At 42.9% G+C, this 24,951-nt stretch overlaps 1 protein-coding gene across 2 annotated transcripts in view; it reads right to left on the bottom strand.

The window, feature by feature from the left end:
- The window catches only part of PBX3 (PBX homeobox 3), a 210,988-nt gene extending 200,698 nt beyond the window's left edge, over positions 1 to 10,290 (bottom strand). Inside the window, exons 1-2 of one of the 2 annotated variants that reach the window (XM_040631898.1) lie at positions 10,046 to 10,290; positions 9,031 to 9,104 (exon numbers count right to left, since the gene is read on the bottom strand). In XM_040631898.1, coding sequence (XP_040487832.1) covers positions 9,031 to 9,104; positions 10,046 to 10,245 — 274 coding nt within the window. In that variant the 5' untranslated portion in view covers positions 10,246 to 10,290. The remainder of the gene's footprint in view (positions 1 to 9,030; positions 9,105 to 10,045) is intronic. The other variant, XM_040631899.1, reaches the window with a different exon arrangement.
- Positions 10,291 to 24,951: the final 14,661 nt, after the last annotated feature.

Raw genomic sequence — 24,951 nt, 5'->3', positions numbered from 1 at the left:
ATAAATAATCTGGGCCAACTGCAGAGTAATGTCTGTGAACAATTAACACAAAACTAAAACATGGATAGCTGTCAGTTGGTGGCAGAGTTCTTGCTTTCATAATAAATATAAAATCAATTTCCTGTTCTAGTTCCTATTCCAAGTTGAAAATGATATATCTGACTATGAATTCCAACTACCTTCACCCTTAGTGTTTTTTTTTTTAAAGAAGTGTGGGGAAAAAGAAACTTATCAGACCACCTAAGTCAATTCTTCTTCATTTGAGGACACTAAGAGAGAAAAAGTTTCTACATAATATCACATATAAGCTTGCCATTTCATTTACAAATATTCTTTTAAATGCAGTGATTTTCCCCCATCAAATGCCAATCAAGTATTTCAGGCGTCCCTCTCGATAATTTCTCTATAAATTCCTCTAGGCAAAGCTTTTGTACATTTGAAAGCCTGTAAAAACCTTTTATTTAAAAAATAATAATAATATGTAATTTCAAAAGCTTTTTGTTCCCATTTCAATCAAAAATAACTTCATACGCTTTAAATGAAATTTTGCAAGTAATCATAGACTAATGAGGATTCATTGATTTAACTAGTTCAGGGAGTCTGAGAAGGGAATGAGAATTTAAAGTAAGCAAGTTATTTCATTTAGAAGACCAGCTAATATGCAAGTACAGTAAGTCCTCTTTACTGAGAAATGTAATCAGGACTTTTGTCTCGGGAGAGACTCTCATTGCCCTCTCTGTGTGCACATTCCTAACTCCTATTAACATTAACAGGCACCACACATGCACACGGAGGAGATGCCAGCCTTGGTAGTGTGTATGCATGGCAGCTGTGGTGACTAAATAATCCATATGGCTCTGAAGAGAAGTTATGGTTTACTAGGTCTAAAGTCACAGCCACAGTGGTGGAATTCAGAAACTAGAACCAAGCCTCAATAATAAATGCTTTATCCAAACTCTCTCCTATCTAACCACAGCCTGGTAGCAGTTAGGGCAGGGTTTTGACAATCTAACTCTAGCAATGGTTTATAGAAGTTAAAAAAAAAAAAAAAAGTTCCACGTTTGAGGAAATCTGAAATTTTTCATGGGCCCAGAGAAGTTGTCCTTCTCCCAGACCACCACTCCAATCCCAGTATTCATTCATGCATTTCCCCACAAAATATGGAAAATCACATAGAAGCTTTAGAGAGAAAAAAAATCAAAGGTCTGACTTAAACCACCACAGTCAGCAAAATCAGAGTAAAGTATGAAACTCAATCTTCAACATGAAAATCAAAACATGCAGTGATCTTACACAACACATATATGCTGAAATGTAAATTCCACAGGTGTGTAAAGTGTAGCACATAACCACTAACTCTAATTGTCCCTGCTTTTAGGTACTGAAGTCACAGTCTTAATGCTCATTTAATAAGTTTCCTGAAGCCCAAGTCAACAACTTATTCCTTCTTTTCCTAGTGAAGAAAATATTCCTGTGAAGTTCTGTTTAGTGAAGACACTACTGCACAAACACACACACAAGTTTACACTCTGAAAAGAGGTGATAACTGTTTACTAGCCATGTTGCTGAAATTAGGCTTTAGCAAAAAAAGACTAGACAACACAAAACTCTTAGTATACTTTCATATAAGAGAAAGTACAATAAAAACTTCCTATTTGTATCTCCAATTAAGTCAATTAATATTCAGAAAAATTCTGTAACACCACATTTCAATAATCATATGGGGGGGGAATACAGCAATGTTCTAGAAGCTTCTCTAGACCTTTCAATCAATTTTATTTATATGCAAAACCAAGAGAAACTAAAAAAAAAAAAAAAAAAAAAAAAAAACCAAAAAAAAAAAAAAAAAAAAAAAAACCCAAAAAAAAAAAAAAAAAAAACAAAGCTCCTCCTGATGCTAAAGCTCTCAATTTACTGACAGGCAAATGGCTTCATGCTGCCACTTAATCTCATTTCTTGCATAATGCCCTCTAATTAGCATATCAAAGTGAATTAATACTTCTAGGGCATTAGCAATGGGGAAATCTGCTCCAGGCTCACAATAGCAGTTAAGAGAGAGCCAAGAAATCCTCAAAAACACCACAAACCACTTTGCATTGCAAAACTGTTCAATTTATTTATCCTCTCTCTCTAAACACTTTTACCGCACACTGTTTTACTACTGTTCACCAAACAAAATGATAATTGCCAAAGTTACCAGCATCTGTAATGCCTGTTTAGAATCTTAATTTAGATTATGTTGCAGATAATTTCTATATGCAACCATTTGTTCTATTATAAATGTTAATATAGAGACAGTGGAAATGTTGACATTCTCAATTAGTTAATTTGAATTTGAAATAAAATTTTATGGGATTTTAAAATTTATGAATTTTTTAATGTAAAAAGCCACCTGCTGGACTCTGATGCCTAAGAAATGCGCTTTGAAAACTGATGTATCACATAAAACAAAACAAACACACAAAAAAATCATTTTGCCATAACATATGTTGAGTCTCCCAAATAATGGTTTAAACATCGTGAGGAATCATCAGCATTAAAAGGATTACATTGTATACGAAGTCCTCATAAATATGATCACACAAAAAGGGTTATTGTTCAGAACAGCTTTTTTTAAAGCAGTTAAACTTGAGAAAAAAAGAAATACAAAACTTTAAACAATTATTTTTATCCATAATTAATTTTAATTGTCTTCAGTCCTCATCAGCTACCATCATGTAGTCAGTCCAAAAAAACCCAAAAAAACAAAAAACAAAAAACCCATGCCAGTTCAACCTAACACACTATCACACCATTTTTTGCTAAAGATACACTCAGATGTAGTACTAAAGCAAACTACCGTCACCATCAAAAACTACAAACACGTTATATTTACAGAATACGTTTATAAAAAATAATAAATAAGAGATTCTGGTTATTATTTTACCTACAAAGGCAATAATTAGAATTAAGTTTGAAGATTATTAAAATTTATTTGAACATGTTCTGTGTCTGAAGGCATAAAAAGATGCTTTATTTTTTCAGTGACTCGTCAAGCATTGCTTATTAATTTATTTGCTAAATATAACAACACTATCACCTAGCTGTGATAACAATTTGTTTGATTAACTTCTGTAACTTTGTAAAAAAAAAAATCTGAGAGCCAGGTCTGGAAAACTTCGACCAACTTACACTACATAGTGATGTAAATTACTTACTCTTTTCATACTTAGAGACTCAAATAGCCTACTGAAGTAGAGCAAATGCTTGAAAAGGTCAACATGAAGGGGTGGGGGGTGTGCAAGCTTTGTTAGTCAGTTACTACCTAAATCATGCTGATCACACTGATAAATGGCTAAAACACAAGCCTGCTGAGAAAACAAATAAAACATTATTCTCATAGTGTCAATATTGAAATAATAAATACCTAAAGATGTCCACATGTACCTGAATAGAGGAAAAATAGTCTAAAATCTTTATTTAACTTTATGTGTTTGTGCTGTTTTAAGTATTTATTTTGAATAGATACCTCATTGGTTAAGAGTATAAAATAAAGTGGTGACTGATTTAGGGTGTGGTTCATGAACTGTGGTTTCAATTCTTTATGACTGTACTTCATGTAACAGAACTTCATCCTATACAATGCCACCATAAAGTATCAAAATATAAATACTCCAAGTAAAATGTTAAACCTAAGTCTGCCTTGGAAGAAACCTTTTACAAAATTTTATAAATTGAAATCAAAAAGTACAAGTAAAATTAATTAAAAGGGAAAGGATTATGGAATGAAAGATGTGCACAGATATATTTTATGAAAGCCAATGAAACACTACGCTCTTTAGGGTAAATCAGAGCTTCCTTTGCCACTTATTAATATACTTCTGATTAGGAATAAAATTATGTAAATTAATAAAATAACATAGTAAAGTCCCAAGCAAAAGACCAAAACTACATAAATCTGTAATAAAATGAACTCCACTAAAACTGAGGCATGAAGGAATTACTTGCACAGATCAAGTTAGTACTGACAAGAGGTTCAATATATTTTTATTGGGAAGGAAAAAAAGGGTTTTAAGATATCCCCATATTTTTAAGATAATATAATACTTGATACTGTAGATCATGAAGTTCTAAACCAGTATGGTAGGAGGACTTTTTTCCAGATTTTCTATGAATATATTGCAAGTATTGTCTTAAAAAGCTGTGAGAGGAAGAGTAAGAAAGTTAGCAAAACACCACTCTTTCACATCCTCCCTCGATACCTCCTTAAAAAGCTATATTGAGTTATACAAATCTATAAAAATAGAAAAAAAATTCGATTAAATATTCTTAAATTGCTTTAAGGAAAAAATTGTGATAAAGCAATATAATTTACAACATTTCTAAGATACACTGACTTTGTATTTTTTCCTGTTTAGTTATTTAATATTTCCAATGTAAACAAGACATAATGTGTCGAAAACTGGTATGAAATTTAAAATGTTAAAAGTCCATTGAAATTTGCTTCAAAATAATTTTGAAAGGGTGGGAGTTACAGAGAAAAAAAGATTGGCTAAGTGTTGCTAACTGCTGAAAGTGGGCAATTAGTTCATGGGGGTTCAAGTTTCTCTTCTCTCTACATGTTTTTTACGCTTCCAGTTGTCCATAATAAAAAGTTCTTAAAAACTAGAAAGTTCATTAAAAAACAAAAATGAATCATGTATGGAATGGTGCATCTGCTTTTAAAGTCTGGGACAAATAATGATAATTATATTGGAAATACTGCAGAAGCAACTTAAAAGAAAACATGAAATATATAAAATAGCATTTAGTCTCATATATAACAGTTTTCATCTTTCCTGTTAAATTTTCACTCCATGGAGTATTTGGTTTTTATACATTGGGAATTAAAGAATTACATGGCACTGTATAAAGAAAAAGAACAAATTTTAATATTGAACCATTAAAAAAAAAAGAAAATAGAAAAAGAAGACTCCAATGAGTCTCTAAGCCTGTAGGGTCAGAATTAAACAGAGGTGTTCACTAAGAGCACTGCTCTGTCCCTCTGAAACCCAGTCATACTGATAGCACTAAAGATAAAAGGTTTAATCATATATATTACATTCTAAATGCATATAAAAACCCACATAACAAGCTACATTCTTGATCCAGTTTTGATATCTAAAATTCTATGACTTGTTCCAGGGGGGAGGGGGGTCCTTTAAAAGTAAAGCATTTTTAATAGTCATTTTCTTCTCCTTAAACATAAAAAATACTTCAACCAGCCCAACCAGCCAAGCAGGCCTTTCTCTTCCCCTGCGGACACCTCCTGCAGTAGAGAAGTTCATTAAGTTTTATGATCTTCCCAAGTCAGTCCTGCTTATAAGCCTCACAAAGGCCACAAATCTGGCAAACCATCATGTATGCCATTAGACATTACTAGTAAATGAACGCTATTTAGGGTTTGTGGTGGCAATAAATCAGAGTTTGGTTGGCAGCTATCAACATAGAGTATTTTAACCTACCATTTAGAAAGGAAAAGGTTGTGTTGATTTTTTTTTTAAATAGAAAATATTTTTTTTCACAATATGATTCAGATTATATACGAAAATGCTGGATTTTCATTAGAATTTTTAAAAATACATTTATTTCTCAAAAAGAACCATTTTCCTCATTTGAACTCTCATAATTGAAGGCTTTGGAAAGAAGGCAAATTTGTGAGGATGGAATATTTCACAAAGAAAAGTACTTCAACAATCAGATTAAGGTGGCCAAAAAGATGTGAGGGAATGTACCAACATAAGTATGTAGATGAGGAGTCCTCGGAGTATCAGGGATATTTAATAAGAGATAGATGGTAAAATATGACTAAAAAGCAATTAAGAGGAAAATCTCAACATATCAACAATTATCTTGCTGGTTGCTTAGTTTAAAATAGACAAATACGTTGATTTTAAAACCTGTAACTCTTCAGTTGCTTTCAAAATGCATAAATATCACAATTCAACTAGAGATGATGTTTCTACCCAAAAATAATTGTATGATGAATTTTACAGAAGAATACATTTTCAAGAAAAAGCAAGCACCTCCTAGTAAAAGTATACTTTCCCTACCTCTGAACAAGAAAATAATATAATTGTGGTAGATTACCCATTTATCTGTCAGAAGGGAAAAATATCTTTTCATATCTGGTAAGAGAGAAAAAAAGATGTTTTCCAAACTAAATCCCTCATGTGCATCAGAACTGGCTGTGTTCACTGCCTGATCAGAAACCTCAAAATCTACTGGCAGATCTATAAATATGGAATTTTTTTAAAATGATTTTGTCTTATTTTAGGAGAAGCACAACTGAAATGACATTATCCATTGAAGTGACAGTTTTTCCCCCCACCTTCCCACTAGTCAACCCCCTACTCCTCCATTATGCAGAATAGAGTCATCACATAATGTTCCGGTTTCTGTTACAAGTGACTAGGTAAACTTTCTCTAGATTGCAGAGAATTAATCTTTGGATACTATATTATTAGATGAAATTAAAATGATCTAAAGAAAAACCATTATGAAATATACATATATTCTACAATGATTATTTTATAAGTTCATGATGTTTCCAAAGCAGAACTGTGGGAACAGATGTGGGGAGGAAGGGGGGAGGCCTGGAATTTGCTGCCCTGCTTTCTTTGCCTTGGTAACAGTAATGTCCACACAGATGTTTTATTTCAAATCAAGGATACTAGGTCCAGCGTCCCTGTCTCCTTCTAAGACTAGTTTTGGAGGGTGAGGTGGAGCTATGGGTAGTAGGGGAGAAAGGAGAGGGAGAGAAAGAGCTTCACCCCCATCAATCATTTGGTACTTAAATCCCGTCCCTCTCGAGCTTAGAGAGGCAGGCAGGAAGATGCCTCTGCCCCAGACAGCCGCCTTTACTCTTTGTCGGCTGTTGGCTTTTTACAAAAGAGATAACGTGCAAACTTGAATCTGCCCGCAAAAGCATAAAAAGAGGATCTAATTTACAAGTTATCACTGAAAGCCTCAGAAACAATTTTCAAAAACACAAAAATTTCCTTTGTCAGCTACCTCTTGCTTCTTAAATAGCAAGAGCCCTAGCAAAGCTCTCTGCCAGTAATCCCAGACTCTGAAAAGACTTGTTTCTTTTTCGTAACTCACCTTTGACATGAGGCTGACTATACTTTCCTTTCAGAATGGTGTAACTAAGTCTTGTGCAAATAAGCATCGAGAGGACTTATGCCTCCTAATTGAATTCTGCCTGCTGCTAAATGTCTAAACAAGAAAAGCAGTTTGCTGGGTTTGGTTCTCAAGCTGGCTAGGCCAAAACTTTAAAAAGGCAAAAAATAAATACAAATAGAGAGAAGGGGGTGATAGGGGAAGAATATCAATCCTGTCTCCCTAGTAATATAATGCCGTGTAAGTTGAATCAATCTTAATATTCACAACATAGTCAATACCCCAGTGCTTAGCTGTCAGCAGAAACTGAAGTGGAGCCCTGATAGCAAGAAAATCCTTGGACATTAAGCAACATAATTTACTGAGAATTGTATGCTTTTAGGCTTCTAAACTAAGAATCTTCAAGATTTAATGCCTAATGTCTTATTTTATAGTCAGATAAAAATTATCTACCATTTTAAATCACAATGTTTCCTAAAGGTAGCTAAAAATCAACACAGAGTAAGTTAGTAATTTAAAATGCCTGTGGTTTTCAAAATGTAAAATACATCTTTAAAAGAATCACTCGACATTTACAAACCATGAATACTATATGAATGAAAAGCAGAAAAACTACTCTTTAAGGATCTCAGTATTTTCTGTTAATTATGGTTTTAACATATATTTTAATAGGCAGCAATAATCCATCACCTTCTCTTGATTGCTTTAGAATCAGAATAGCATTGCAGAGTGAAAAATATGTTTAAAAAGGAGAACAATTCCCCTACCAACTAACAACTATAGTCAGTGTGCCATCATTTGTGCACTCAATTTAAACACAATGACTTTTAACCTTAAATAGCATCACTTGGATATTGAATATTGCTATATCCTGGACTTTAACTTTCTCTTCTTTGCCTCAACTTAAAAAACAGCAACTTTATAATACCTTATAGCTAACACACACACACACACACACACACAAATCAACAGTAAAGCTTGTTTAATGCACTTGTTTGCCATATACAGGGCAGATAATGCCAAATCTGAACTAAAGGATCTAAATTAAATTTCTAATTCCACTTGAGTTCCTACTATCATCTCAAGGCTAAAATACCTTTAATTTTAAAAAGTCTAACAAGAAAATTAAATTGAAATGAATTGCCAGAAATCTGTTTTTGTAGTTTTTATTCCAGCACTTCTGTAAAACCTGTCTTCTCATGTTCCCTGCCTTGAACACTTCAAAAATTGTTTAACCTGCTAATGTGAAGCTTTTTCTACTTTATAAAATATACTTAACATATTTACAACGTAATGACTTCAAGCATAAAATTTAATGAAAGTAGTAATAGATGTAATACATTGTATATGCCTAAACACGTCAATACCCTTTCTTGCTTCTTAAAAGTAGCCTTCCCAACTAAAAGACTAATTCAAACATCCTGCTGGAGTCTGTTCAATTGCATCTATTCTTCTATCTGTGGAGCTGAAGCTTAGGACTGTCTAAGTAAAACAAAGTTCGGGCGATGCTTCTCCCGGGGACTCGGTCCCTGGCATCCAGTCTCCCGTTGCTCCTTCTAAAAACTGACATACAAACAAGGCGAAAAGGAGCGGGAGAGGGCGGCCGGCGCTCCGGGCCCCCCCCCCCGCCACCGCCTGCAGCCAGGGGCGGCCGCCTGGGGACAGCGACCCAGCCCCGTCCGCATCTACACTTCATTTTATACCAGGAGCGGAATTGAGAAATCGACTCCAGATTTATTGCAGTTTTTTCTCAAGACCAGGAGGTGGGAAGGAGAGAATGATCAAAGATGGCGGTGCCCAAAAGCAGCAGCTCTCAACTGGAGAGTGGAAGGAGTAGCTCTGACCCCACCTCGGGGGTCTCCAGGCCCACTACCGGGCGCAGCCTCTTACCTGTTTTCTCTTTGATCTCACACAGGACGCTGAAGAGCGCGGGTTTCATTCTGTGACAGTTCAGGGCATGTTTCCTAAAAAAACAAATAGCAAAACACAAAGGTATTAGCATCACCTATGGAATAATATGGCGCCTTCCTTTAAGTTAGACCCAAGATTTAATTCCGGCCCTCTATTTTGGAAGACTCCTTGGAACCATGGCAAGTCAACAGAAACTCAAGTTGACTAGTTAGCGACAGCCCGCAAGCTCCGGCGGCTAAAGCTCCAGCCCGAACGAGGCGCGACCCATCTGCCCGGCAGGCAGCTGCCTCGGCGACCGCAGGGCGCGAACCCGCGCGGGGAGCCTAGATAGCGGGGCAGACGACGGCGACCCGGGGGACGGGACGGCGCGGAGAGGCTCCCGCATCCGCCCTCCGCAGGGGGAGCGGGCGCGGCGCCCGCAACCGGCCGACTGCGGCCAGCGGGCGGTGACAGCTCGGCAAAGTTTGCGAGGCGGCCCTCCCTTCCCCGAGAACTTGGCCGCCCGCACCCGGACCCGCCAGGGAACCGCCCATCGCCCCGCGCCCTCCCGGCTGGCGCGGCCGCCCGCACGGCGAGGTCGTCTCGAGGCCAAGTGGAGCCTGGAGCCGCGACTCCGGGCCGGAGGAGAAAGTTGCACTTCCCGCAAGTGCGGCCCGGGGCCCTCTCGGGGCGGCGTGCACAGGGTCCAGGCGGGAGGTTTGAATCCGTGGGAGGGGGCCGGGCTGCGAGAGGGCCGGACCGGGGAGGGCAAGAAAACCACAAAATCCGCGTGGCACCAAGTCCGTCCCGAGCCCCGAGAGCAACTTTGCCGACTCTCGCCCGCGTCGAGGGGTGCGGGCAAGTCCCCCCGAGGCCCGGGCTGGCGGCCGGTTTGCGGATAAAGTTCCCTGCCCAGGGCTGAGGCCCCTGCCCCGGGCGCCACCCCGGGCCCCAACTCGGCCGCGGGCCCGGCTCCCGCACACACACAAAAGATGCTTAATGAGACGACACCAACTTTGCTTGCGCCTCGTCCAAGCTCTGGTCGGTGATGGTCATGATCTGGTGGAGGATGTCGCCGATGTCCTGCTTCCTGCCGTCGCCGTCCGCCCCTTCGTGGCCGTGCGGGGGAGGCGGCAGGGCCATGCCCCCCTGCACCGAGTGGCCGGCCAGGTTCACCCCGGCCAGAGTCTGCAGCATCCTGGATTGATCGTCCATCCCGCCGCGCGCGGGCGGGAGCGGGCGGCGGCGGCGGCTGAGGCGAAGGCTGAGGCGGCGGCGGCGGCGGCAGCGGCGGCGGCGGCGGCGACGAGGGAGGAGAAGAAAGAGGGGGAGGGGGAGGGGGAGGCGGCCGCGCGCTCCCCGCCCGCGCGGGGAGGGGGCGGCCCGGCCGGCGGGGCCCGCGGCTGAGGCGGTGCGGACGGGCGCCCGGCTCCGGCTTCCGCCGCCGCCGAAGCTCAGGAGAAGCGCTGGGCGGAAGCGCCGGGCTCCGCGGCGGTGGCGGAGGCGGAGGCAGCGGCGCCCGCCCCTCAGCGGCAGCGCCGCGCCGCCTCCGCGCCGCCGCGCGCCCCGCCGATCGGCCCCGCGCAACTTGCTCCTCAGCGCCAGCCGAGTTGCCGGGACGCCCGCCGCCCCCCGCGCCAGCCTGCGCACTCCCTTCCCTCGGCCGCCGCCGCCGCCTCCGCCGCCTCGGCCGGGCGGGAACCGAGCCCCGGCGGCCCCGGGGGAGGGAGCGGCGGGGCAGGCGGCGGCAGGCGGCGGCGGCGGAGGAGGCCGGCGGGCGGGCCGAGGGGAGCAAAGGGGGCGGAGGAGGAAAGTTTGGGAGCGGGCGGGCCGGCGCAGCGGGGCGCGGAGCCCGATGGAGGGCCCCGGCGGGCCGCGCGCCGGGCGGACAGCAGATTGATGGGGCGGGAGAAGTCGCCGCCGCCACTGCCGGAGCCGCGCACCCTACCAGCAGCCGCCGCGGACCGGGCTCGAAGGCCGCTCGGCTGAGGGATTGACAGGCTGCCAGTGCCACTCACTCACTGCAGCCCCGGCGCCAGGGGGGAGGGGCGGGGGCGAGAGGGAGGGCGGGGAGCGCTCCGCACGCTCCGCCCCCGAGGGCGGCGCGCGCGCTCATTGGGCTTTGCGCCTCCCGCCGCCGCCACTGGCACCGCCCCCGAGCTGCGGCCCGCCCTCTCTGGCCTCTGCTCCCCAGCGCCCGAGAGAGCGCCACCGGATCCTCACCCCCGGTCGCGTCCTCGGCCCGCCGGACAGGCCATCCCGGCCTGCAAACGCTGTGCCCGCACCCCGGCTCCTGATCACTAATGTTAACAGTCAGGGGTGCGAGGAGATGTGTATGGGACACTGGGCAACTCGTTCCAAAGCCACCCATGTGCTTCCCCGCAGCGCCGCGAGCTTCACGCCTAGGACGGCGCCTGGTACATTTTCCCGCTCTTGCCGTCAGGAGGTGGTACCCTCAGGGTTCCGGCTGCCCGCCCCAGGCCAATCGTATTGCGCTAAGAGCCGAACGGGGCGGGACAGAGGCAAGAAAGCGCTGTCCCAATTGGAGCGTTCGAAATGTCCTGGGCAGAGGCGGGGAAGCGGCGGATGGTGGCCCCGCCCCTGCAGGGATCACCATAGTAACCGAGAGGGCGCAGCTCGGAGTTGGCGCCAGCGCTCCGGCCTTGCGCTGTCCCTCAAGAGGTGACCAGGTAAGGTGGGAGCCTGTTTTGCCCACATGCTTCATGTCTGCTTTGAGCGGATCTGAGTGCCATACACTTTCTCTTGAAAGGGGAGCATAAGAAAATGTGTCAGAGGGAAGTGGCTCCGGGAGGAGGGAAAGGGCCTGACATCCAGGACCAGTTCAAGCCTTACAACACTTCACACACTGTGCAATTCTTGGTAATCCAGGGATTACTCCTTTGGCAGGGTTTGCTTTTAGCTGCCTCCAGATGGACCAAAGCTGCAAAAACGAGCTCTTTATTACAAAGATATGTTTACTTAAGGATAGACTGGATTTCACTTATCAACTTACCCCATCACCATGAATCATTTAATGTTGGGAACCCCAGCCACAGATTTTCATACCCGTAACACCTTTTCTTTCGTTGTTCTCTGTCTACAAATGACTAAGGCTCACGTTATTTAGGGATCTAGACTTCCGGCTCTTGTGGACGCTTGAGCTTTCTCTTAACCTGATTTCCCAAACAGCTTCAACATGTTTTCTCCACTTGAGATTCACGGAGCTCATCCTAGATGGGTCCTTTGGTTAGGCAGTTCTGAAAAGTCTTGTTCCTTCCCCAAACTCAGTAAGCTGTCTTATTTGAAACCAAAAATAGGGGTATGAGATATGAAAAATGGCTCTTACTCTGCAGGGTTTAATGTAGGACAAGCAGTTCTTTACATGCCAGATGGATTCTTGGAATGAAGCAGGCTACTCGGTTCCAGGTTCTTTCCTTCATATGTTGTGTGTACTTTTAAATACTCCCCACTGCAAAGCTAATAGCTAACCTTACAGTTAGGCAAGCTAAAAATCTTTACAAACTGCACAGCTGCTGGAGAGGGAGTTCCAAACAATCCACTCTGCTTACTTACTTCCAAAGAAGCCCCCTCATGTTCATTAATATTCCCTGCTCTTCTATAGCCCATTCATATGTCAAGTTTCTGATTCTTCTTTCAAGCCTCCATTATGGGTTACTCATAGTCATCATTGATTGGCCTTTCTCTTTATTCTTAACTTGTTTTTCAAAGCTGTCACCAAATCCTTCTACATTTTTGCATAAAGGAACAAGAGCAAGCAGCCAATCTTTCTCACAATTCTCTAATGCTGAAGATGTAAAACCACGGAATTCTATCTGAAAGATGCCTTAAGCTCTAAATTCCTTCCAGCTCTAAAATTCATTGATCCTGTGACTCACTATCAGGCCACCTTCCTGCCCTTCTTCAAGGCTCATAATCTTGACTAATCAGTCATGAGGATGAAGCTAATTAGCAATGGGGATTTATGGTTATTTCTAGCCCTCTCCAAAACAATGAGTTATGTAAGCAAAGCAACATATATAAAAATGTAAATAAAATTAAAGAAACACTTAAGCAAATAAAGGCAATTGGGAACAATGGGCTATGTAAACAAACTGGAACATAAAAACATAAATTAGAATTAAGAAAACAGTTAAGCAAATGCCAGCAATTAGGAACAAAACAACTTGTTAAATGTCTAACACCCGCAGCTATTTTATGGCACACACCTCTAAACCCATGGTCATTCAGTGATGTGGAAATTTGGTATCATATTTCTGCATTAAGTGATTGGCTTAGACTGACCTTCTGCTCGGGAGGTTTCTCTTTTTGTTATTATCAATATGAGTTGCAGTAAAAGCCAGAGGGTCCTAGCAAGGATTCCCTCATAGGCTCATTGAGAGTCACCATTGATTTAAAGTATAAATTCTTTTAGGTTAGTTTCCAAGCCCCAATAAACAGTGGCAATTAATTGCACATGTTCCAAGATCTCTTGTGCCTTTGCCACTTTTCTCGTGTAGGATGTTGCCTTGTCTCCCACTCAGCAATCTGAGTCACGTGGTTTGGTGCCTTCGCAGATAATAGAATAGAACCTCCCTAAGTACCTGAATCCATCTTTGCTCTTTCTAAGGCAGTGGTTATTAAAAAGTCACGGGAAATGTAATTTACTCTTGGTGAGTGTACATTCATGTAAAGTTAACAGTGACAAAATGGTGAAAACCAAGTAGGGGCTCTCTCATATCCATCCCCTTCCATGGGTTTATATTAACATCACCATTGCCTCTGTCATCAATGTGGTGATCTTCACAGCAGATGCCATTATCGAGCACTCTCGGGGTGGGACAATGTGCTCTATGTTCCCCTTATTTCATCGTATTTCAGTCTTACAACAGCCCTGTCTAAGTCAGGTTATTACTGAACAAGGAAACAGAATGAGAGAGGGTAAGGAACTGACACAAGACCACAAAGCCAGTAAGTGCTGGCCCTTGGATTCAAATCTTGATCTGTGTGGCTACAAAGCCCGCCTTATTAAGCACTGTGCAAAAAACGTCATTTAGGGGCACGTGGGTGGCTCAGCTGGTTAAGCGTCTGCCTTCAGCTCAGGTCGTAATCAGGGATAGAGTTCCCCCTTGGGCTCCGTGCTCAGCGGGGAGCCTGCTTCTCCCTCTCCCTCTGCTGCCCCTTCTTGTTCTCTCTCTCTCTGTCAAATAAAGACATAGAAATCTTTTTGAGGGGCGCCTAGGTGGCACAGCGGTTGGGCGTCTGCCTTCGTCTCAGGGCGTGATCCTGGCGTTGTGGGATCGAGCCCCACATCAGGCTCTTCTGCTATGAGCCTGCTTCTTCCTCTCCCACTCCCCCTGCTTGTGTTCCCTCTCTCGCTGGCTGTCTCTATCTCTGTCGAATAAATAAAATAAAATCTTTAAAAAAAAAAAAAAGAAATCTTTTTGAAAAATTTTAAAAAGTCATTTAATCAAGGTTACTAAGTAAAAATCACAAGACCTTAACAGGTAAACTGTTAATTAATGAAAGTAGGTAATTAGTACTTAATACAAAGAAGATAAGCAGCTCTTTTAGAGGAATCTGGGTCTCATGGCAATGGAGGATGAAAACGTAGACCGAAGCCCAGCCAGGCTATCCTCCGTGGCCACCTAGGACTTTGCCTCACTGCCCACCTTTCCTGCCATGCCTACCTTTGCTGATCTTCATCTGCTCTGAACTCTCAGAATATATTGCCTGAAATATGTAATTTACTACCACACTAAATAGTCCTGTGTTGTTTGCTCTCAATTCACCTGTTAGTTTTCTCATCTAGTTCATGAGCATGTTAAGGGCAAGGTATTTTGAGGTGTGACTATAACATGGTTGGTTAGACTTAAAAAAAAAAAATCAACAGCGACAAGAGTTGGACATCTAAGAAAGATGTCACTTTGGAGAAACTGACTAGATACTTACTCCCAAACATATCATTGCTCCATCACTATAGAAAGGACTCTTTAGAAGTGGTCTTTACAGTGCTAGCACATGTGACATGTGACAAATCTGCATCTTCTGAGGCTGTCTTCGAGCAACCAAAGAATCAGTGGGATAACAGTGCACCTTTCTACAATGAAGTCCTTAAAAGAGAATATCTATTGAAATACATAATTTCTGGAAAGTTTGCTAGAAAGCCCCATCTCTCTGTCCTTTCATCCCTCATAGCACCTAGTACAATGCAGCTGCATTCACAGTAAGCACTTGGACCTGACACTGTCAGTTGCTTGCCCACTCCCTTCCATGCTGATAGAACTGTGATTTTAGGGGTGCCTGGGTGGCTCAGTCGGTTAAGCGTCTGCCTTCAGCTCAGGTCATGATCTCAGGGTCCTGGGATCGAGTTCTGTGTTGGGCTCCCTGCTCATCGAGGAGCCTGCTTCTCCCTCTCCCTCTGCTGCTCCTTCTGCTTGTACTCTCTCTCAGATAAATAAATAAAATATTAAAAAAAAAACAACAACTGTGATTTTATCCCCACGGCAATGTGTTCAGTCTCCGTGAAGGACTCAGTCAACTATGAACATCCTATCCCCTGCCTTCTGAGCTTGTCAAGACACAAAGATGATGGGATGCCTTCCCTATTAAAAGTAAGGGACAGACATGGCTCTTTTCTCCTTCCTTATGCTGCTTTCCCTCTTTGAATGTGATTCTGATTCTGGAGCAGTAGTGGCAGCCATCTTGTGATAATGAGGTGACAAGATGAGGATAAAAATCAACAGAGTTTGGTGGTTTATCTCTGTGATCTCCCTCCTCCAAACCCATAATCCTAGGCTAATCATGAGAAAAACACTAAACAAATTTCAATTGAGGGATATTCTGTAAAATACTTTACTAGTACTCCTCAAAACTGTCAAGGTCACCAAAAACAAAAAATATGCAATAAACCATCATAACCAAGAAGAGTCTAAGGAGATATGACAACTAAAAGTGGTATCCTGGATTGGATTCTAAAACAGAAAAAGGGCATTAGGTAACAACTGAGGAAATCTGAGTAAGCTATAGACTTTGGTTAATAATAATGTATCACTATTAGTTCATTAATTGTAACAAATGCACCATACTAACATGTTAATAATAGGGGAATAGGGTGGGAGATATTAGAGAACTCTGTACTACTCATTTCTCTATAAATATCCAAAAGAAAACATTATTAAAAACAAAAATAAACATGGTAAGTGGGGCAGAAAGACAGGAAAAGCCTAGGTGCCTGCAGACATTGTTGACTATCTGAACACAACCAGTAATTGCTTACTCCCAGGTTTCTAGTTATGTGAGAAAATTTAATTCCTATTTTTATATTCTTATTGGTTTGGGCTTTCTGCTACTTGCAGCAAAGTTGATCTAACACTATAATTACATAAAGGAATAATGGAGGGAAGAATAGCCTAGCATAGTGCCTGATACATAGTAGGAGCTCCTACAGGTTGGAAGATGTTATCTAAAAAAACATTTGCCTGATCTTTGCCCTGGGTTCCTAGGACATAACTTCTAAAACCTTTGCAGTTTCCCAAGTGAGAGGAGTGTCTCTGTTATTCATGAACCCCTTGGATCACACCTGAGTTTATGCTAACAAGAAGAAGACTCAGGATGGAGACTGATCACCAGAAAGACCAACCATGTAATTAGAGGGTTGGGGATTTCAGCCACTTCCTTTTCCCAGGATGGCAAGGAAGCTGGAGACTGAGTTCAATCATGTGAGCAATGAACCAACCAATCATGCCTACGTAATGAAACCCTAATAAAAACTCTGGACACCAAAGCTCAGTGGAGCTTCCTGATTGGGGAACACATTGATATAACAGAAAAATTATGTGCTATGACAACACAACGAAAGAGCATGGAAGCTCTGCATTCAGGACCCACTGAGACCTTGACCTACATGTCTCTTCATTTGACTGGTTCTGATTTATATCCTTTGTAATAAAACTATAATTATTTCAGAGTTCTTTGTCATTTAGTGAATTATTGAATCTGAGGGAATACCCAAGTCTGTAGCCAGTTGAGAAGTGCAGGTGGTCTGGGGAACCTTGAACTTTGGCTGGCATCTGAAGTGAGGGCAGTCTTATTGGGCTCTGCATTAATTATCTATTGCTGCATAATAAATTACCCCAAAACTTACTGGCTTAAAACAACAAACATGCATTAACTTAGACGAAGTTTCTGTGCGTTAGGAATTTGGATGCAGCTTAGCTGGGTGCCACTGGCTTAGGGTCTCTTGTGAGGCTGCAATCAAAGGTGACAGCCTCCAGACCTGGGAGAAATAAATGTCCATTGTGTAAACCACCCCGTTTATTCTATTTTGTTATAGCAGCCCAACCTAAGACAGGCATCTTGTGCGTGGAGGTGGACGGTTCATACAGGCAAAGATGTGCATCGTCTTGAAGGCAGCCTAACCCACCCTCCAAATTTAATTCTCAATGACGAGTCAAATCATGGCGTGATCCTTGCCCTCTTTCTCTCACTTATGTTCCATGGGATCTACCTTTGCAATGTGCTTCTTGGCCAGGCCTTCAAGGCGCTCCATAAACTACCCTAGTTCTATCTCTCCAGTCTTTTTTTTTTTTAATTTTAAAGATTTTATTTATTTATTCGACAGAGATAGAGACAGCCAGCGAGAGAGGGAACACAAGCAGGGGGAGTGGGAGAGGAAGAAGCAGGCTCATAGCGGAAGAGCCTGATGTGGGGCTCGATCCCATAACGCCGGGATCACGCCCTGAGCCGAAGGCAGACGCCCAACCGCTGTGCCACCCAGGCGCCCCTATCTCTCCAGTCTTATTCCCACTATTCTTTCTCATACATTCAATGCTTTCATCACGGCCCTATTGCCCCACACTTTCTGGCCTCCTGCCTTTTGGTCACGCTGTTCCCTTTAATGGGAATGCATGCCCAAATATTACCCTTCTTCAAAAATACTGTTCAACTTCTTTCACATACTTTGTCTTAGTGATCTTCAAATAACTCAACTATTTTAAGACGAGTAATATTAACCCCATTTTATAGATAAGGTTCAGAAAGTAATAGCAGTTTACACTTACTGAGCACTTAGTTTGTGGCATCCCCATGCTAAAGGTTTCTCATACTTCATCTAGTTAAACCTTCATGACACTGTGAGTTGGGCATTAACCTCCCGATTCATAGTTGGAGAAACTGAGACCTAAAGATGTCAACTAACTTGACCTAGTTCACACGGCTTGGTAAATGAACTACGATTCAAACAGGTCGTAAATAACCCCCATGCTACACTGCTTTTGGATGGGTTATGTCACTTGTCCAAGGTCACATCATTATAAAAAAAAAAAGTGACAGTGGAATTGGGACTGGAGACTTCTGACCCTTTCCACTGTACATGTTGCCTCTCTGCTCTAAAGTCACCTGAAGAAAGTCTCTTACAAGTCCCCAGAGGAAGTAAATCCTTCCTTATTGAGTCCCCAGTAGCACTTGGGTTCTTATAAATGTTACCTTATTTTAAATTGTGATAAAATGTGCATAAATTTTAAATGTTCAGTGGTATTAAGCACATTCGCATTGGTATGTCACCATCTTCCCAAGCTGAAACTCTGTCCCCATTAAATACCAAACCCCTCTCCTTCCCCAGTCCCTAGAAACCACCATTCTATTTTCTGTCTCTGTGAATTTGACGGCTCTGGGTACCTCACATATGTAGAATCATAGAACATTTGTCCCTTTTTTTCTGGCTTATTTCACATAGCATGACGTCTTCAGGTTTCATCCATGTTCTAGTATGTGTCAGAATCTCTTTCTTTTTTAAGACTGAATAATCTTTCCTTATATGTATGTTCCACATTTTGTTTATTCATTCACCCATTGATGGACACTTGGGCTGCTTCCACATTTTAGCAATTGTGAATAATGTTGCTATGAACATAGGTGTCCACGTGCTTGCTTTCAGTGGCTTCAGGCACATACCCAGAAGTGGACTTGCTACATCATATAGCAATTCTATTTTTATTTTTTTTTTAGGAACTGCCTTACTGTTTTCCATAGAGGTTGTACCATTTTACATTCCAACCAACAGTGCATAAAGGTAAATATGTACCATTTGTTTGTTTGTTTGTTTAGGAGGGGGCATCCGGATATGAACCGGGGACCTCCGGATATGAACCAGGGACCTCCTGATGTGCAGTAATACGTGCCTTTTAATATGACTTCTAGAAATGTATCTTATATTTTCCGTTCCTTGAAGAAAAGATCTTTTGACATTCAACACCTGAGAAATACCTTATATATAATTGATGCTTGGAAACTATTTTGTTAAATAAATGAATAAATAGAGTATCAAAAAATCGCTGTCTTGAAACAAGGAAACTGCTTGTATTTGAAACATACTAAAAACTTCAGACAAGATCCAAATAGCTTCTGAACAGTGTGCCTAGAGAGATTTTTTGAAACTGGTGCATAAATCCAGAGTTTCATTTCTTAAAAACAAGTGGTCCCACAGTATATTTCTTTTTCTCTCACCAGCTTCTTGTCAACACTAGTTCATCTCCTAGTCCTGTTTCTTTTCTAGGCTTCCAATAAAACTGATTTAAAGTAAAAGTTTCTTTAAGAATTATGCTCCAATATGCTGATCTGAAAATAAATTTTCCAAAATTATTATTTTTTTACCCATAAGGGGGACATCAAAGATTTTCTGGTGATATTATTTTCTAAGAACTTATACACAGGTTATAAACTTGCTCCTGTCAGAAGCAACTAGATATTTTTGATTATCATCCATTTTGAATGTCTAGGTCAGATTTTAATACAGAAACAATTAAAATGGACTCATAAGGCCTTTTATTACTATAAGTAATAATTTTGTGTTACAGGGGAAAATACTGTTCAAGTGTATATCTAAGATTTTATTTTTTAGAAATGAGCTCATGGATTATTTTCCTTATAACATTCTTCCTACTATGTTATTGCTTATTAGTACACCAAACCATAAGTTAGACATACAGGCAGAACAGGTTAGATATTTGCCTAAGACGAAATTTTATAATGCTCAGGAATTTCGGACAACTGTGATGATTCAGGGCAGTAAAAATCACGTCTTAGATAGTTGTCTGGCATAAGACTTCACTTCCTCTTGAACCTCACACCTACCCCCATGGGTTTTCAAACCCACATTTCCTACCCCAAGGCCCAACCCTCCTGGCCTTAGCTTATTGGACCCAGGATGAGCATCTGCCCAGAGCTCAACCAATCAGCCTCTCTTCTGGGGGCTTGCCCTTTGCACCTGGAAGACCCTGATTTGTTTGCTGACTACTTGAATTGGGGATATAACCTCCAGACCCCTGGTTCAGTCATGTTGAGTTAACAGCATGGGGAGAAGTAGAGAAAGCCACTTGTAAACAGAACATTCAGGGAAAGGAGAAAGGGTGTGGCCTGGGAAGGGGTGAAGGTTGGGGAGAGAGTGGGCAGGGAGCTGGACATCTCCCAGGGTTCTGAAGTCTTTCCAATTTCTTTCTCATGGTGTCTGAGAGTCATTCAAGAGCCCTAGAGTCTTGACTGGACCGCTACAACCTGGATGCTGGCAGATGGTTTAATTTTGAATCGTGTGTACATCTGCATCAGGAGTTAAGGAAGAGGGCTAAGCTCCAAGAAGGAGCTGGGTGGGGTGTGATCAGGGGGCCTATTTAACCTGGCTGGGAAGAACGGGGGAAAGGCAGAGACAGAGATACTGAGGGGAGCTGGAGGTTTGAGGAGAGGAGGATGAGTTCAGTTGTGCCCATGGAGCCTATGGAGCCCACGGAAGGATCAGGGGTGATGTACAGTGGGCACCCAGGGTTCTAAACCTCAGGAGAGTGGTGTGGACCAGAAGGAGAGGTTTAAGAATTATTAACATCTCAGTGGTATTAGCAGTCATGACAGTTAACGAGATCACACAGGGAGATTGTGAGCAGTGAGAAAAATGAGGGTCCGTGACAGAGCACCAATAACTTAGGGACAGATGGAGAACAAAGGAGCCCAATAGGACACTTGGCGGTGGGAGAGAGACTAGGAAAGCACAGCAGCACAGAAACCGAGAGTGTTTTAAGGAGAGAGAGGTCAACAGATGAACTGAGTGAAGGTCTATGAGGTGTTCCCTGGATTTAATGACGTGAGCGTTGGCGCCCTAGTGAGAAATGTCAGTGGAGTTGAGGGGTGTGGCAGAGCTTGATAGAGTCAGAGGAATGAACGGTGAGAGAAATGCAGACCAGGGGGGTGGTTAGTAGACAGCTTTTTGGGGGAAATTCAGCTGTCAAACAGAGGAGAGGAAGGGCAGGAGCTGGAGGGCAATGTGGGGTTGGGGACTTGAAGGGGATCTGAAAGAGACTGAAAAATATTTAAATGCCTCATAAGTAGGAGCTTGTAGTAGGAGAAACAGAGAGGTGGAACCCGATGAATAAAGCTCTGAGAAAGTGGAAAGGATGGGGTTCATGCCCAGGGTGATGCTGTCCTTGGTAGCAATTCCTAAGGGAGAGAAAGCAGGAGGGAGCAGGAGGAAAGCTGAGCTTCAGTGTAGAACTAATGACAGTCTTGGTGGACTCCATGGGAACTGGAATGGCTCTGCAGAGTTGTCCTGAGTTAGGTGAAGAGACCTGAGCCTTTATATTCTGGCACCCACCTGCTTCCCTGCGGGGGAAGGACATGACCTTGAGTGAGATGTCTCTCCACAGTGGAGGCAATTCCTAAAGGGACCTGACAGCTGAAGACTGCCTCTAGGTGGCGCTCCCTACAACCAGGGCAACAAACCCTTCAGGGAAGAGGGATTGCTTGGGCTGGGAAGGCACAACACAGGATCCCCCCCACTCCTCTCTTTTACCAAAAATACAAAGTTTAAGTCTTGGCCCCATGTTCAACTCCCTCCATTGTCTGGCCTCTGCCCTCTGCTCCAGGCCTCTCCCCTACCTTATCGTTCAGCCCTACTCCTCACTCTGATCCCTCTGTGCCTCCCCACCCCTCAGTCTAACATGATTCTGTTTATCTGGTTCTTCCTTCAGAATCCATCTCAGATGTCACTTTTCTGGGAATGCTTCTCTGATTCTCCCAGATAAGAGTAAATCTCTTCCTTCTCTCTCCTACCTTGTGTATATTTCTCTTTTTTGCACTTAATTACTCCCATGTTGTCAGTGATCTCTTTCNNTGATTAGGCTATGAGCTCTCTGAGTGCAGGGACGCTGTGTGAATGATCTCAGTCTCCCCAGCCCTATGTGCTGGGCGTAGAGGAGGCACTGAGTTACCATTAGTTAAATGAATATGTGAATTAATTTGTGAATAGGTGAATGAATCAATGAGTTGGCAGAACTTGGGCTCAGTGGACTGACTAATTTGGAGGCTAGTGCCAAGGAGGGTCAGCAACCACCTGAACAATAATGTCCAATGGGCATGGTGAACCCTGGTCCAACCCATCCTTTTCTTTTTCTTTTTTTTTTTTTTTAAGAGAGAGAGAGGGAGACCATGAGCAGGGGTTGGGGTGGGAGTGAGGGAGAGGGGAGAGGGAGAGAGAGAATCCCAAGCAGGCTCCACACCCACACCAGGCTCAATCCCATGACCCTGAGATCATGACTGAGCTGAAATCGAGTCAGACGCTTAACTGGCTGAACCATCCAAGCACCCCCCTGATCCAACCCATCTTGAGTTGAAGCCAAGAGGTCTTCTCTAGGGGCACCTGGGTGGCTCAGTCGTAAGCATCTGCTTTCGGCTCAGGTCATGATCCCAGAGTTCTGGGATCAAGCCCCGCATTGGGCTCCCCACTCAGTGGGAAGCCTGCTTCTCCCTCTCCCACTCCACCTGCTGTGTTCCCTCTTTCGCTATGTCTCTCTCTGTCAAATAAATAAAATCTAAAAAAAAAAAAAAAGAGGTCTTTTCTGGTAGGTGAAGGCAATAGGATTTCTGGGAAGCAGTGATCCAAAAAAGGAAGCAGCGGGGCGCCTGGGTGGCACAGCGGTTAAGCGTCTGCCTTCGGCCCAGGGCGTGATCCCGGCGTTACGGGATCGAGCCCCACATCAGGCTCCTCCGCTAGGAGCCTGCTTCTTCCTCTCCTGCTCCCCCTGCTTGTGTTCCCTCTCTCGCTGGCTGTCTCTATCTCTGTCGAATAAATAAATAAAAGCTTTAAAAAAAAAAAAGGAAGCAGCATTTTCATTCTGAGAAGGAAGGGGAAGAGGGTTGGAATGGATGGGGAGATATTCTATCTCAATGGAAATAAGACTTCAGCTATTGGCTATGAGTACAAAGATAAGTTACGGCCATGTAAAACCCTGGAGTAGTGTGGGCTGGCAGGGCTGGCAGTGTGGGGCCCAGGTCAGAGTCTTGGACTAAGGGTGTAGTCTGGTACCAGTGGGTTTGGGAGAGGAAGATGACAGCAGGAGGACAAGGAGGTCCAGGGTTCCCCCAGGCCTCTGTATGCTGGCTCAAATCCTAGATTCATCAGATCCTGTTGGGTCTGGGGTTGGGTACTCCCGAGCCTGCTTGGGGTGGGCTCATTACATGGTCTGGCAGGTTCTTCCTTCTCTACTTCCTGCCACAAATACTTGTTTTCTTCAAGCATTTTCTTATTTAATCGTCACGCTACCCTTTAACAGTGATATTTGTTTTTTATTTAAACACTGATATAAAACTGACCATGTGCCAGGCCCTGTTCTTAGCACTTTACAAATATTAATGGATTTGATGTTCATAACAGCACTGTGAGGTCGATAGGTACTTTTATCCTGTTTTACAGTTGAGGACATGGAAACACAGGGATTGAGGTTGCATTGCTAGCAGGTAAATGATAGTTTGTATTTTACACAACATAGGGGTTTATTCATTCATTCACCAAGTAGTTATCAATAGCTTCCCTTGGACAAGGCCCTGTGTTGGCTGTAGGGTATAGTGACAAAGAAGGCGGGAGAAGCCCCAGCTTTCACGATGCTTCCATTTTGGTTCCTGCATTCCATTCTGCTAAGGCTTGGTGATTGCAGATGTTCTTCAAGGATGCTTCCAGCGTTTTGTCCAGAAATTCTTCATCGTGAAGCCACCTTAAGGATAGAGAAATCATCCTCAAGCCCTCTCATCTACTTCTCTGACAAATACTTGGCTTGTCTCTACCCGACTGGCTCTAGTAGGAAGAAAGCAGAACCCCATCTCTAGGAGTGAGTGGAATGCTTGGTTTCCAGCCCAATTTCTTGCCTTCATCCATATGGTCTCCTTCACCTGGAATGTGGTCTCCAAGGTCTCCAGCCCTACTATGACAACACATTTTGTGAATGCTGACTGAGGACATTGTCTCACTTAATTCTCACAACAATTCTAAGAGAAATATGTTATTATCTCCATATTATAGATAAGAAAAACAAGCTCAACAAAATGAAAGAACTTGCCCGAGGTCACCCAGCAGAGCTAGGATTTGAACCCACATCTGTCTGACTCTGAAGACCAAGCCGGGTTTTTTTCTTTTTTCTGTTCTCTTTATTTTATTGCATTAGAAATTTATTTCCTTCACATATACAGAATATAAAACCTATCTTCACAATGAATTATGCCTCTCTGCTCTCATTTTTTCACACAAAAATTAATGACCACTTCCTGAAAAAAACTGAAATAAATCCAGAAGCCCACACCCTTAACCGGGGCACTACGCCGTGGCTACTTAAGCTTTTGTTTCTGGAATCCTGGGATATTCAACATATATTCCACAATTATGCAGTTGCTTACGGTCTTCAGTTGTTTCATGTGTGAATTTCTTGTTTGCTCAGCTTGATTTTTATCCCCTGTGATGCACACAGTAAATGCATAATAAATGTTTGTTGAATGAATGGATTTTACATGTATCTTGCTGAAATATACACAGCTCTGCTTGATTCACTAGAGTGGCATACCCGAACAAGAAATAATTTTTCTTAATGTGTCCCTTATAAATTGAACCCGACC

Source organism: Ursus maritimus, unplaced genomic scaffold (assembly GCF_017311325.1).
Source record: "Ursus maritimus isolate PB19 unplaced genomic scaffold, ASM1731132v1 scaffold_17, whole genome shotgun sequence".
Classification (NCBI taxonomy): Eukaryota; Metazoa; Chordata; class Mammalia; order Carnivora; family Ursidae; genus Ursus; species Ursus maritimus.
The sequence above is the reverse complement of the archived record's forward strand: the minus strand, read 5'-3'. Positions and strand labels throughout refer to the sequence as shown.